The sequence below is a fragment of the Micromesistius poutassou genome (assembly GCF_964030765.1).
Source record: "Micromesistius poutassou genome assembly, chromosome: 2".
NCBI classification, from domain to species: domain Eukaryota; kingdom Metazoa; phylum Chordata; class Actinopteri; order Gadiformes; family Gadidae; genus Micromesistius; species Micromesistius poutassou.
This window is the reverse complement of record NC_140272.1, coordinates 18359514-18375312: the sequence shown is the minus strand read 5'-3', so window position 1 is coordinate 18375312 and position 15799 is coordinate 18359514. Positions and strand designations below refer to the sequence as shown.

The 15799-nt window shown below is 46.8% G+C and overlaps 1 protein-coding gene across 1 annotated transcript; it reads right to left on the bottom strand.

Moving 5' to 3' along the window:
- Positions 1 to 9129: 9129 nt before the first annotated feature.
- Positions 9130 to 15278, bottom strand: rpn1 (ribophorin I). Its single transcript, XM_084464846.1, has 10 exons — positions 14913 to 15278; positions 14226 to 14290; positions 13622 to 13928; positions 13300 to 13509; positions 12993 to 13185; positions 12535 to 12634; positions 12063 to 12201; positions 11624 to 11743; positions 10976 to 11221; positions 9130 to 10405 (listed from the first exon to the last, which is right to left on the bottom strand). Exons 1-10 carry the CDS (start codon positions 15144 to 15146, stop codon positions 10223 to 10225), a joined length of 1797 nt encoding a protein of 598 aa, XP_084320972.1. The 5' UTR covers positions 15147 to 15278; the 3' UTR covers positions 9130 to 10222.
- Between the last annotated feature and the right edge of the window lie 521 nt (positions 15279 to 15799).

Genomic DNA, 15799 nt, shown 5'->3' with positions numbered 1-15799 from the left:
CACACACACACAGGCGCGCGCGCGGCTCATAGAGCGATTAGAGCTATTTTGCGTCTGATGTCAAACAGCAGAGCCGTTAGTTTGACAGAGGACTTGGTGGAAAGAGGAGGCCTTTCCCGCGCTCGGCTTGTTCTGTATTTCTGTGGTCTACAGCTCTATGGGTTTATATGTATATGCACGTACATTATATGATCGATTGATCATCCACTTGACTGACAATTCAGCGCCTAGAAGGGTGATAGTATACCCCAGTTGAAGCCTACAAAAAAGAAGATGCTTCTACAGATGCATTATATCCCCTAGGCCTACATTCTTCAGCTGAGCCTTTTCTCCAGAAATGTGCCATTATATATTAAATACATATATATAAGATTATTTATTTATGATGATATGTATGTATATATATATATATATATATATATATATATATATATATATATATATATATGTCATCATAAATAAATCATAAATCATCTTTTTTGTTTATATTAAGCCTAACATATTTCTGGAATGAAAGCATTGTAGGCATATCACAATCTATATACGTGATATGCCTACAGTGCTCTGCTTGATTTGTTGACCCTGTTTTAGATTTGTTCCTTATGAGCAGGTATTTCTTGTCCGCTTGACAGCTTGAAACCAGATGAACAACAGCAGAGGACAACGAATGGCATCCATGGTATTCTATACGCGAGGTTATTGATGGAAAATAACAATAAGTTTATGGTTATTCATCAGATGAGGTAAAAGTTAAAAGGGAAAAAAGATAATTGCAGACTACACATTTCACGTCGCTATGCATATAATCAAATACAATTATTATGACCGACACTCAACAAATGACCCACCAGCCACTAAAATGTCTTCACTTCAGAGCAGTAGCTCTACTTTGTCCTTTCATCTTTATTTGCGCATATATATAGACTAACGCATCATCGTGTAACAATCGTTGAACTAAAACCGATACAGAAGGATTACTTCGTGGGGCTCACTTACCAAACAGTAAGGCGATGTCTTTTTTTTTTTGGGAGCTAAAGTTCCTCGAATCCGTTCTGCGAAGTCCCGTCCAGTCCAGTGAGAGTCTGTCTGAGCTGCAGCCCTGCACCTCCGTCCTTCTAACGCAGCCGTCCGGGTCGGGATGCTGTCCGCACCAACCCCCCTGCTTCAGATGTCGTCGAGAACCAACCAAACGATATGCGCAGTCACTTCAGGACCAGTGGACGACTGCGGTATTTTTGCTACCCTGCCCCGTCCTCCCCTCTTTAAGGAGTGAATATTAGGATAACTTTCCAAAAGCGAAGAAGCTGCGGAGGTGCAACGTAACGGCACGTCAATGCCTTGTCTTCCGGGTGTGTTGGCTTTCTTGGCATGGATCACATCAGCTTGTTGGTCCTAAAATAAAACCTGTTTTATTCATCTTGCGCGTCGTTCAGTCGTTTCAACTTTTCCTGCTGGGGTACAGTTATACATTAAGTTGGATTTACAGTAGACGCAACTGCTTGGGACTTCAGGCAATACTTAAATGCCATAAATAACTAAATAAAGTCTACCATATATTATGCTATTCACTCAATTGTTCAACTGAGTAGAACTATACGTGTTTTAGGGATACCTATATTGAAGACTGTGTTGCATATTTACTTTTTGACCGACACGAGGGTCCTTACATGACCGAATATTGTGATTTATTAATTTGAACGTCTCCATAATAGTTTTTTTTAGATGAACGGCGCATGGATCTCTCATTGGCCGTGCCTCCTCCTCCCCACTTCGTGATCTCTCCGCGCCCATGAACAACAACTTTTTAAAACATGCAAAGCTGCACAATCTCCTGCACGCGACCAGGGCTCGTGCTCCGCGCTGCAGCAGGCAGGTGCAGCCAGGCAGCACACATGCACGCACGCGCGCGCGCGCACGCGCACGCACACGCATACACAGGCGCTCGCACACACACACACACACACACACACACACACACACACACACACACACACACACACACACACACACACACACATACAGACATACAGACACACAAAGACGGAGAGAGAGAGAGAGAGAGAGAAAGAAAGAAATGTGAACTCTTACTGAATTAATTGCATTAATTTCAATGTTTTAAATCAGCAGACCAACGACTTTATGCATAAAGTCTTAAATCCGAGCAAGGCGTCGTGGTGTCAGAGGCCACGTGAGGCTGTTTGGTGATGCTCAGGGAAGTACGCTTGTAGACACATAAAATAATCTCATATGTATGCACAAAATACGATGTGTACGGATTGTGAATCTGTGAGCAATCAAAGTGAATAGTTTCAAATGAAATTTCTTTAATGTGCACAATGTTCAGAAAAATCTCAAATAAACAAAAAAAAAGTAATGGTGCAGGGTGTATTCGTTTCCTATGAATAGGCCTAGTTAAATCGTAAAGTTGACCTAAATATTTCCCGAAAAATATTACGTAAAGTAAAGATAAATTTAAGACGCAGCCTACAACATAACAGTCCTTCTCTTTAGTTTGTGAAAGTCATTGGCGTCACTAAGTTCAGAAAGGCCCTTTAACAAAAATGAATAAAGGAATAAGTAGTTGGAAGAAGGCTTCATACTTAGTTTAATGTAAACGAAGCAGAAAGTATACCAAAGATATTTGACAGCGTTGTAACAATCTCATTAAAAGCTTAAAGAAAAACTACTTTCATTCATAGCAATGACGGCACCGTTTTATGTATGAAAAGTAAAAGAAATCAAAGTGGCTACTTTAACAATTCTGCATTATTATTATTATTACTATTATTATTATTATTATTATTATTATTATTATCATTATTAGTAGTAGTAGTAGTAATAGAAGTATCATTATTGTTGTTATTTTTATTATTATTATTATTATTTATATTATTCTATAACGACAACTTCCCATTGCAATTCCCGACTGGTACAGCCTGAATCTTCGTCTAAATATATCACTTTAAACTAAAAGCATGATTTCAAACCCTTTTGGTTTAATGTTCTGCACAGGACTGAGACTTAGTCTTGCAGAGCTTGTCGGGGCCGTTATTATATATCATATGCATACCGCATTTGATGCCAGGGACCTTCTTCTGCTTATTACCAGGGGTAATATTTCATCGGCTCCACACAATCTTTGTTCTCTGTGAAGATAATAAATGGCCTAATCGTTATCGGCTCACTGCTGCGGGTGTCAGCACAGCCGCGCCTGGAAGCGGGGTCCAAAGTGCTGCTGAATAAATTGGTGTTCCTTATCTCTCGCTCCCAGATTATCGCCGCCTTTTCAAACTTGCACAACAAATACATTCAATGCATCTAATGCATCATTTGAGGAGGGGAGATCGTGTTGATAGGGGCTAGAAGCTAGACGCGGGGAAAGGAGAAATATTTACGCGTTTTACGCTGTCCCGTGTTGCAGCCAATAAGGTCTATTTGGCTACAGAGCATTGGTACACACACTTTACATATCAATACGTTATATTAACCATACATCACCGTCATGTGATGCTTATCTGTCTGATTAACCCCCCCCCCTCCCCCTCCCTTCGTGATACTTGAGCAGAACACAGGCCTACCCTTTTTCTCCTCACCCTTTAAGGAAGAGATTTGCTAGGCTACTAAAATGTTTCAATTAAGCAGTCAGGCCAGAGAGCGCTTAAACCTAATAGTAAAGTGTGATCTGTAAATATTCCAAATATGACAGCAATTCTTACAAATATCATCTGGGGTATACTATCACCCACAACACATCGTTGCCACTTTTCATAAAGGCCTATAGGCGAACTGTGCTGTGCGTCCAGATGCAGGCGTGCGTCTTGTGTATGTTTGTACGTTTAATATCAAGACCAGGTTGTAATCAACTCAATGCACAGTTCTGCTATCGATTTGATGTCATTTGGAAATATGAAGAGAAAAAAATGATAATGGATCTTCTTGAGTGTAGATATAACTTGAAAAGATGTATGAGCTTTAACCCTTCTTTATAACCTTTACCCCGAAATTCATAAGACTACCTTTCACAGCTGAACATGTTCAGGATGCCAAACACCGTTGAAGAACACAGTCCCCACTGTCGAGTCTAAACCCTAATGTAGCCTACTATTTATGACTGACACTTAGGGCAGAAAATACACACACACACACACACACACACACACACACACACACACGCACACGCACACGCGCACGCACGCACGCACGCACGCACGCGCGCACAGTTTCCAGCACACACTCTCCCATCCTCATAACGGGTCCCTCCACCGGCCCGGGCTCTGATGGTCTCCTAGACAACTGAGATAAGGGTGCAGCAGTTTTCCATATCGCCACCCAGTCTATTATAGCGCGGGATTAGCTCTTCTGCGGAAAAGGTCATACACAAAGTCAGCAGAGCTGTTTCATTCACCTTGTGCGCCTGTATGCATGAGACATAAACATTCATGTTACAATTCCGTCTCATTAGGCTAATAGCGGTGACATTTTCCTTCTACCTAGAATAAAATGGGATATAGCGTTGAGAGAAGACCAGTCCCTGTTGGTCGGTCGACAGTAGCAGCGGGCAGCCTGCCGGGGGGGTGGGGGGTTGGGGTGGTGGGGCTCGTCCTTGAATTCATACGGGGCAGAATTGCACTGTTATGTAGCGACCCCTGGTGTTTAGATGGCAGTATAATACCAAACGGTCCCCTTACAATTAAACGGGCACATCAACGCCCTGATGAACAGATTGGCAACACGGCTCAAGAATTATGTTGTTGTTTTTTAAACTTAACTCGTTTTGGTTAAAATGATAAGTCATAAACAGACAGAAAGAAAGAAAGAAAGATAGAAAGAAAACCGAAAGTACGAAAAAAAAAAAATAAAGAAAGAAAGAAAAAAGGACATAAAGAAAGAAAGAAGGAGGTCATTAACCAGCATTTATGTTCCAGCTGGGGTTCCCAGTGGCTGAACAGGAAGTGAATTGAGTTTGGACAGGAAATCCGTTCACTGGGAGGGTCAGCACCGGGTTGGAAGATAGAGACATTTCCTGTTGGCTTGCCACACTTTTATGGAGGCTTCTCTCTTTCTCCCTCCCCCCTCCCTCTCTCTCTCTCTCTCTCTCTCTCTCTCTCTCTCTCTCTCTCTCTCTCTCTCTCTCTCTCTGTCTCTCTCTCTCTCCCTCTCTCTCTCTCTCTGTCTGTCTGTCTGTCTGTCTCTCTCTCTCTCTCCCTCTCTGTCTCTCTCTCTCTCCCTCTCTGTCTCTGGCTAAGAGAGAGAGAGAGAGAGAGAGAGAGCGAGAGAGGAAGAGCGATGGTAGGCGGTGATATGAACGCTGCGATATGTGAAGTGCAAAAGGAAAAATGTTTTTGTCTCTCCTAGCTCAGTGGACAATCAGTTTCCTATCAGCTGAGTAGAGGAGATGGACTGAAGGAGAGGGTCAGTCTAACAGGCAATAGGAAGTACCCTGTCACTCCAATCAGCTCTGATAGAGAAAGAGTAGGAAATGTGTGTGTGTGTGTGTGTGTGTGTGTGTGTGTGTGCGCCTGTTTGTGTGTGTGCGCCTGTGTGTGCATGTGTGTGTGTGTGTGTGTGTGTGCGCCTGTGTGCGCCTGTGTGTGCATGTGTGTGTGTGTGTGTGTGTGTGTGTGTGTGTGTGTGTGTGTGTGTGTGTGTGCGTGCCCCTTAGGACCAATAGGAGAGGCGGCACATTGTTTTAGACGGTTCCTAAGACACGGTGTCTTCAACGCTGCGCTCTTCCCTTTTCAAGTGATCTTATATTTGAGGTGTGAGTGATGACAGACCTTCATCTTCTGCCCATCCTATATCTTCAGAGACACGTATAAGCTGTGAGGAAGCCCGGTTTTTTTTTTTTGGGGGGGGGGGAGGATTTGGGCCAAACTCCCTGTTCATTGGTGCTTTGATTGTTGGCCATGTGGCAGAGATCAGCGGGTCTTAGTGGGAGCTGTGGACAGTTGCACAGACGGCACGTCGCGCTGGAGGATTACGTCCCATTGATACAAATCCACGCGGCCCGGGGAGCACGGCTGACGTCCGCGTTGCACCAACACACTGGCGCTTTGATGCACCACTAACATTAACAGGAGTGTAAACACCCGCTCCGCAGAGGACGGACGATTTGCTGCGGCCCCCCTCATCCCTTATGTTACACCACACACATCCGTATCCTCCATCTCCCTTTGCCCTGGTCTCATCCTCCACGCCAGACAAGAATGTGTCTCTCCACACTAAAGAGGGGGCCAACTTGCTGTTTGAAGTCCCGTCTCCGTCGCTGATGTGCATTCCCCCCCCCTCCTCCCCCCCCCCCCTCCCCCCCCCCCACTCCTTCTTATTTCATCCTTTTTTTTTTTTTGTCCGTCCATCCGTCTGTCTGTCTGTCAGCCCCCCTCCTCCTCTCCGCTCCCTGCAGCTGCGAGGACGGCCACAGACTCCCTCATTGTCCTCCATCTCTCTCCTGCCGTCCCGATCGCTCCTGCCACCTGGGCTGGACACGGGCCCGCTGGAGGGGCCTGTCATCTGCTTGCGTGCGCCCCCTCACAGCCTCTTCACCCAGCCCCACCACCAGCTTCTCCACCTTGCCTCTAACAGCTTTGTCCAGCTCGCCCCCTCACAGCTTCCCACTCCTCGCCCCCTACCAGCCTCTTCACCCAGCCACCCACCACATCACATCGTCTCCACCTCGCCCCCTCACAGCTTCTCCACCTCACCGATCGCAGCTCCTCCACCGTAACAATCACATCGTCTCCACCTCGCCCCCTCACAGCTTCTCTTCCACCTCGCCCCGTACCAGCTACTCCACCTCTCCCCCTCACAGCATCTCTCCTGCCTCGTCCCTTCCTGTCAGTGAGGAACGGCCCGGTGAGGCCAAAGGGGAGTGGTAGACCTGGCAGATGGAGGGTCTGCTGTGGCAAAGGACTTGTGTGTTTTAAGCAGGGCCAGACAGGTAGGAAATGGTTGAGAGTTTTATTCATTAATTTTTTCAAACCTTTTCATTTTCATTTTTGACATTCTATTCAGGATTTGGGCAACGCAGATGACAGAGTTTACTGTATCTGAATGTTTGCTAAAGGCTGTGTGTGTGTGTGTGTGTGTGTGTGTGTGCGTGTGTGTGTGTGTGTGTGTGTGTGTGTGTGTGTGTGTGTGTGTGTATGTGTGTGTGTGTGTGTGTGTGTGTGTGTGTGCGCGTGTGTGTGTGTGTGTGTGTGTGTGTGTGTGTGTGTGTGTGTGTGTGACTCTGTGTGTGTGTGTGTGTGTGTGTGTGTGTGTGTGTGTGTGTGTGTGTGTGTGTGTGTGTGTGTGTGTGTGTGTGTGTGTGTGTGTGTAATACCAAGGTGACAGTGAGGGTGGTTGCTCTGTCTTGGTGATTTATGAGTGTTCTGTGAAGGGTCTTCACGCTGGATATTGTTCTCTGGGCGGTTTCCTCCAGGGGTGTGTGTGTGTGTGTGTGTGTGTGTGTGTGTGTGCGCGCGCATTTGTGTGTGTGTGTGTGTGTGTGTGTGTGTGTGTGTGTGTGTGTGTGTGTGGATTTGAGAGAAAGTGAGCAATAGAGAGAGAGAGGGGGAGATTAAGAAGAAGAGTGCAGCAGGTGAGCCCTCGTTGTAATCCATCATCACCGCGCCACAAGGCCCGGGTCCTGATGAACTCCTCATGCCTGCTGTTTACCTCTCATCTGTTTGTGCATATTCAGTATTTGTGTCAGGTGAAGACCGACCCTCCCTGACTGTAAAACAAGTACACTTCACCAGGGAAAACTAGGAGGCGATATTCAACCTCAAGATTTAGGGGACTGCTTTATCCAATGGAGCCCGGAGAAACGTACAAGCACGCAAACACACACACAAACACATGCACACACACACACACACACACACACTTTTACACAGCCACGATTTCAGCAAGAGTTTTGCCACATCAGGATACAGAGCTGTTCATGAATTCCGGTTCAAACAGTATTCTGCTCAGTTTTTGCCAACCGCTTTTAACCGCAGTCCTTCAGCGACCGGTAATCACATCCCTCCTAGCCTCGGAGCTGCAGCAGAACACGTGTGTGTGTGTGTGTGTGTGTGTGTGTGTGTGTGTGTGTGTGTGTGTGTGTGTGTGTGTGTGTGTGTGTGTGTGTGTGCAACTGAGAAAGGACAATCCACTAATCAACCGAGCAGAAAACCCTGTGGTGGTAGACCAATGCCTCCTCAGTGATCTAACAGATGCCTGGTGAACCCTGAGGAACACCTGGGGGAGCCCTGGTCCGAACAATAAGCCGTACCTCCAGGGTGTACCTCTTCACACCAGCATGTACACACACCGTTAACACGACTCAGGAGTCAAAATGATTCAACTGGGTTGTTTAGGGGCCAACGAGGTCAACCTTTTTTGGAAGCCAAAACACACAAAGTTCCACCTACTGTGAGAGTGAAGCGTTTACTGAACCCCCCCACAGGGGTTTCCGAAACTGTGTCTGGGCTCCAAACAAAAAAAAAAATCCAAACAAGCGACATGTCATTGTGTCGCCTGCGCACCAACTACGAGCATCGGTGTGAACGGACATTGTCTTTGCCTTCCCTGGTTGTGTAATTTCAGAATGAATATTGTACGGTGCACACAATGTGCTTACGTTATCTCGGAGCGTGGAATGGGACCTGTTATCAGGGAGCAGGAAGTGACCCGCAATGACCACTGATGACCTCAGAGGGAAAGCGGTGACCCGAGACTGACCCAGATCATCGGTGTAGCCGCGGAGGTGGGCTAACCCCTAGAGTGATTGTTTAGGACTGGTTGCTAGGTGGAGCTCTCTGCTCACCAGGAAAGCAACAATGTACTGGAAAGTCCCCCTGAAGGGGATGTATAAAAGATGGCTGATGTAATGGCGTAGGATTTGGCCACTTTTAGCATTTTGACCTTTCTGAGATTGTTTTGGTTGTTGGATGGGCTGAGGCATTGGTCGTATTAAAAAAAAAGTCAAATCCAATCGTAGAGTAGAGGAATCGAGATCTGACGCTGTCGTTAGGTTCATGGTGAAAGTGCGCCCTCTATTGCAAATGTAAGACATTGCAGCTCTTAACAAAAATAAGACAATATACTGGTAGTCCAAGACTATAACATTATTATTCATGAGGAAATGAAAGAAACAAAACTGTGAAAGTTTCTCACACTTTATTTCAAATCTCTCAATTGATGGTCCATACAACAAACTTGACTCATGTTTCATTGGCAGGTCTATACCCACAATGTGCCTAATCTCATGGATTCATTAATCTCTCGCGGACACAGCAGAGACAAACCAATGATAGAAAAAAGATCATATACATCCCGAGGGGACAGGACAAATGAAATTCCCAGCAGTTGTGTAGTAGAATCAGAGCTTTGTTCAAATATTTGCTTTAGTCCAATGCTTAAGTAAGGGGCAGTTGGGAAGAGAGAATGCTGTTAAGTGCAAAGGAGATGACATGGTCGGAACATGACATCATCCTACCGATGAGAAGCAAATGATTTGACCTTCTAGGGGCTACAGAGCACATGTGAGTAAATACACAGGACTTCAAAACAAAACATGTGGCAAAATTTGACCTCCATCAACTAAATTATTCATTACAAAAACAGTCCCTCAGACGTTTTATCAAAACCATTCAAAAAAAAAAAAAAAGGGTGCAGAGGGAAAATAGAAAAGACAAACATAAAAGAGTCCAGATCTCAATGGGAAACAGAGCCCAGACTCCGGTGCCAAAAGTTAAAATAATAAACGGTACATTCTCAAAGAAATGGCCATGGTTCAGTATGTGGTGTGTAGGACCTTGTTCCTGCAGCAGGGACAAAAGGCTACGCTAATACACACACCCGACAGGCCTGAAGCTACCTGACAGGCGTGGGAAGATGTACAAATCATTCTGTAAAGTGTGTGTGTGTGAGTTGTGTTGTGTTGCGTTTGTGTGTGTTGTGTTGCGTTTGTGTGTTGCGCGTGTGTGTGTGTGAGCTGCATGGTGTGTGTGTGTGTGTGTGTGTGCGTGTGTGTGTGTGAGCTGCGTGGTGTGTGTGTATGTGTGTTGCGCGTGAGTGTACATGTGTGTGTGTGTGTGTTTCCTTTGTTGAGATTCTGCACTTATATGAATGAATTCTCGTTGTACATTTACGTTGTGGAGGTGGGGGTGGGGGGGGGGGGGGGGCATCACACGGGTGTTACGAGCGCCCCCCCGTTGTCGCTGTGCACGTCTCTCTGCGTACGGCCACCAGAGACTTAGAGGGCGTCCAGCAGGCTGTCGATGGAGCTCACCAGCTCCTGCCTCTTGGTGCCGAGCGTCTTCTCGCTCTCGATGTACGCCTCCTTCTTCACTTTGCCCGCCACCAGGCGCTCCGCCTCCTGGCAGGAGCGGCACACCATCTCCTTCACCTTGCCGTCCAGCTTCTGCACCTCACCCACCTAGGGAGGGCCGCGGTGCACGTTAGGGCGCGGTTCTGAGAAAGCTGCTGCTGGTGGTGATGCATCGCTGATCATAGAAATGGGGACTGTGTGTGTGTAACGTCTGTATGTGTATTGCATGTTGACCGTCCTGGCACTTAATGTATGCACGTATTAAATGTTGTACATCCTGGCACTTGAACATAGCCCTTGGCATTGTGTGGCGTCTTATCCTAGCTATCTTGTTGCATACAGGGGGGGGGATGGGTTCACCTAGCGATTGTAAATGCTTAGCACTTGTTTCTATGGATATCTTTACTGTACCGACAGTGATATAGATTGTTTTTCTTACTAACAAATGTACTCATTGTCAGACCCTTTGGATAGAAGAGTCTGCTAAATGCCCTGAACGTAAATGTTACCGCAACCACACGAAAAGCTCACTTGTTTACTTGTCATTGAACACGAATGTCCTGTGGAATGTGTCATCGGGCTCTAAATGCAAAAGCACTGCACACACAGGACGGTAAAAGAGCCCTTCATTCAACCAGCGCAGCGTCCACCTCCCAGCGGGACGCCCCTCACACTCACCTTGTCGGCCAGGTCGGAGCCCTCGGCCTTGAGGCGAGCCTGCAGGCTGTTGATGTCGTTGGTGAAGGTGCGGTGGTCCGCCTCCAGCGTTTTGCGGCCGCTGTTGAGCGCGCCCGTGTCCCGGGACTGCTTGTAGCGGTTCACCACCTCGTCCATGTGGCGGTACAGCCCCAGGCGCTTGTTGACCAGGGTCAGCACCTGCTCCGTGATGGACGCCACCTTCATGCGCACCTCGGCCGCCGGGTCCTGATGGGACAGAGACGGTGTCGTTTGAAATATAAAAAAAAGTGTGTAGAGTGTTGATTGGATCGTGAGGTCAAACAGGTCAGAGCAGCGTCACATGAAGCACTTAGAAGACCAACGGAGGCTGGTGAGGAAATATGTAAGGAAACTTTCCAAGTGGAGGGAGATCATACAGAAAGAAAAAAAAATATATAATATATATATATTTACATACACTAATAGGTGTGTGGATTTACGGGCCAGAATTTTAAGATTGGCTCCTGTTGGACACAGTTCAGTACTCCAAATGTTAAGCATGTTGAAGTGTTCCTGGTAACAGGAACACTTTTTCACTCATGATACAGAAAACACTTCCACACACACACACACACACACACACCCACACCCACACACACACACAGTTACCTTGGTGATTGCGAAGTCCAGGCGCACGTAGATGATGACGGTGAAGAAGAGGATGTAGAACGCACCGACGACCAGCAGCGGCTCCTGAAGCATCAGGATCTTATTGAAGGTGTAATGGACCTGAGAGGAGAACACCAGCACCGCAATGTTCAGGGAATCTCATCCATACTGTGGTGTGAGGGAGGGGGGGGGGTATCGCCCCACACAGGGAAGCAACGCTATTCGGCAATGCAAACGACAATAAACACATATTTTAGATAAAAAGAACACATTCTATCTTGCCAAATACATTTAACGGACTGATTTTGCACCCGGTCGACCCTGGGTTTGGTACTGTGCAAATACCGAAGCTTTCAAATGACTCTCTTTGTCTGTTACTCTTTGATACAGTCCATCATAGCCAACTGAACAAGACGGATGAGACGGTCGACTGGCTCACCACAACGTCCTGAATGTGCTGCTCGACCAGGTTGCTCTTTGTTGCGACCAGTACTGGGCGGCCGAAGGTATCCAGGTAGGTGTAGTGCAGCTGGTCGGGCATACGGTAGATGGGGTAAGGGGTTTCCACATGGATGTTTCTATGGAGCAAAAAAGTCAAAGTCACTTTATTGTCAAGTGTGTTACATGCATGACATACAACACAGATGAAATTGCAGTCCTCTCTCTTGGTCCCACGGTGCAAACTATTAGTAGAAAATATAAGTAGCCAATCAACAATTAACAGACATAAATAAATAAACAATCAGTGATCAACACGACATAAGATAAATAATAAAAAATTTAACAGACATAAAATAAACAACAGTCAAGAATTAAGGCAAGTATTTAAATGTTAGCGCGTCAAGCACAAACCACAAGAGCTACAGGGAGTGGAATAGGGCTTGAATATGCCGGTCAGTAAAGCGACTCACCTGGCGCCCTCTGGCAGAATGAGTTTCACGGTGAGGGAATCGATCACCTGGTCATCAAACACGTGGTCAACCAGCCTCATCTTCAATGCATACTGGTCTCCTGCGAAATGAAAAGGGTGGGTTTGTTGAAATTAAGAAAAGGGATGATGAAATTTGTCTCGACGGGTAGACCTACTTTGTTAGTCACTCATTAAGAAGACTCATTCATCCAAAGAAACGTATTAGGGATTTTACATAGACGGCATCAAGGAGAAGGTATGGGCTAACCACTAGAATAACCAGCCCCCAAACAGAGCAGAACATAGGATAAACCAAAGCTAGATATAGGAAATGAGGACCTGGCAACTCAGAGCTATGTCCTTCAACATTTTGTCAGGAAAACTTGAGCACAATCCTGGATTCAATAAAGTGGACTGTTAGGGGTGTCCTAGTTTCAGTGAGCATGGTGATTCACTTACCCAGGGTGTAGAGGTACTCGTAGCTGGGCAGGTTGTAGCCAATCATGTAGTGGGTCTTCCAGCCTCCAAACAGGGGGAACCTGGGTCGCACCTCCACCTCCACCGAATCCTCCAGCACCTGCAGGTGGGAGGTGGAGATGTTTCCGATCTCGTCGCGGTAGTACACATCCTGGGCAGAGGCAGGGAGGATCGTCTGTTGGGCAAAAGACAGAAAGGGAGAGAGAGAAAGAGATTAGTTATGGTCGGCATGGAGATTTACTAGACTGATCTACGTCCGACCAGAAAAACTACTACCAGAAAAACTCACCTTGAAGGATTTAACCGAAGAGATGCCGCTGTCGGACTGCCGCTGGTAGTCATAACGTGAGAAGGGCCCCTTCAGGTAGGCTCCAGTGTGCCTCAGGTCGATGGTCTCCTCCACAGCGATGTTGCCCCAGTGGGACACCTCAATGGTGCGCGTGATGCTGCTGATGCTGAGGAACGGGCTGTTGTTCTCGTAGTGGATCTTCATAGCATCCTGGGAGACGGGAGAGAGGGAGCAATGGCACAAACGCAGATCGGCTTTGAAAACGCGTCTCACTCGCGCGGGCTTCTGCTGGTGGTTGTACCAGGTGGTACCACGCCCTTACCTCGCTGAACGCTGCGACGTCGCGGAACGGGCCGTACTCGATGACCTCGTCGCTCTTGCTGGGGTTGCCCAGCTTGGTGTAGCTCTCGACGGTCTTGGAGGACAGGCGGACGCGGGTGGTCTGGCTGCGAGTGGGGTAGGGGGAGAACAGGTAGTGGTTCCCCTGGAAGACCACCAACTGGCGCTCGGCTTGAGTGATGTGCGAGGGGAAGGGCGTCAGGACATGGCTGAACACCATATCCACCTTCACTCTCAGCTTAGCGCCTGCTGCCAGGCTGGAGGGCAACTGCACCTTGTAAAACTCCCCACTGAAACGGAGAAGTGCATACACACACACACACACACACACACACACACACACACACACACACACACACACACACACACACACACACACACACACACACACACACACTGTAATTGATGACAATGCAGAGAAAATATTACAACAGGATTAGAAGTGGGAATAGTAATGGGAATGGGTAATAGGAAGAGGAAATCGGCCGTCTGCTGAAGTGATTTCTAATGCAATAACTAAAACGTAAGCTTCCATTTAGTGTTTGTTCTTCCTTAATGTGAGGGTAAAGGGTATCCAAATTATTTACCTCTGCCCGTGTATTGATGTCTGCTTGAGTTCAAGGGTTCCATCCTCCTCTTCGTCACCTTTTACCTGGGAATCATTTGAATATTCAAAACAAATCCAAACAGTGTTCAAGATGAAGAGGTTGCATCGGGCAAAAAAAATGTAAATTGCAAAATCAGCCCCAATGTCACCATGTCAACATTGTTTCATACATAGTTGCACCTCAACACGGAAGTAGTCATGCAGCGCATACGTGTCATTCTGACAGCGTGCGGCGGTGCGGAAGCGGTCCGTTCGCCCAGAACCATTCAAACCGTTCAATGATTTGTCCTGTTTGCCGTTTTGTTAAAAAATGTCCATATCTCGATCCACGTGTCCATGCATGTATAAATAGTGACTCCACCAAGCACCAGAAATTCTCACCTTAAATTCAATATCTTTAGTGCTTCTAGGTGCACATATCGTTAACTCGATGCAAGCTTGACTAGGTCTTTTTTCTAGATGCGATGAAGGTTATAAGTCACTAAACTGTAAAATTGCACGTTTGCAATGTTAAGGGGATTATTTTTGGTCATTTCAATTTCAGCCATAGACCGTATAAAATATGTTGCAGTATTGTTGAATGAGTCGCCAGCTAGCTAGCACGAAGCTAACACGTTAAGATGCGAGTGGAAGCGTTCATTCAATGGATCGACCCCGAACACCTTACCGAAGCTCCGATGTAAGCGAGATGCGGCACCAGGTCGGGCTCCACCGCCAGCGTGAAGGTCTGCACCGCAGCATCGCCCTGGTTCGACAGGAGGACCTCCGCGGAGATCTTGGCGAGATGAGTGCTCAGGTCTACCGTTCTCCGCACGTCCTCGTTCACCAGACCGTCGGCCGCCGTCCCGGAGGCGAGCGCGGCGAGCAGGATAAGGCAAGTGAAAACTCCTGCAGGAGGCATCGTTGTGGGGGGGATTGATGAAGACACAAAGGATATGTTTATGGGGACCCGCGGAAGGTACACAAATTGAGAAATACGTAGAGCAGCGAAAAGAGGGCCGCGCGCTGCTCTACTCCAGAAAGGATGACGCTACATTCACTGACGTGATGACGTAGGATACGCGCACTGTGCGATCATTACGGTATCCGCGAAATTGAAGACTCAACATTTAATATATTTGCCCCAGCACATACGAATTCGGTATCATATCCTCACACTTGATATTTAAACCATACCGTATTATGTGGGCCGTTTGAGTGACGCCACTATATACTTTTATACTTATATACTTATATACTACAATTGTCCATCGCGTTATAATTGATTGATTCTTTAAATTTCATTTAAAAAAAATACTCCAACCCTAATTTACTACCCTTGGGTTGCATATGAAATCAAAAATAAATTAAAAATGCTTATCGTTTTAATTCGCAGGTAACCCGCTGTGAACAAGGCGTGAACGCCTGGAACAGGATGCTCCATAGAGAGGGCGGGACTTTCAGTTCTACAAGTTTAGCGGCGAGAGGCGAGGATTGAGGGCGGGATATCCCTGTTATGTATCTGCCGCTAAACCTGCGATGTTGCTCTTCTCGCTCCGCCGGGGACTGTTGCAC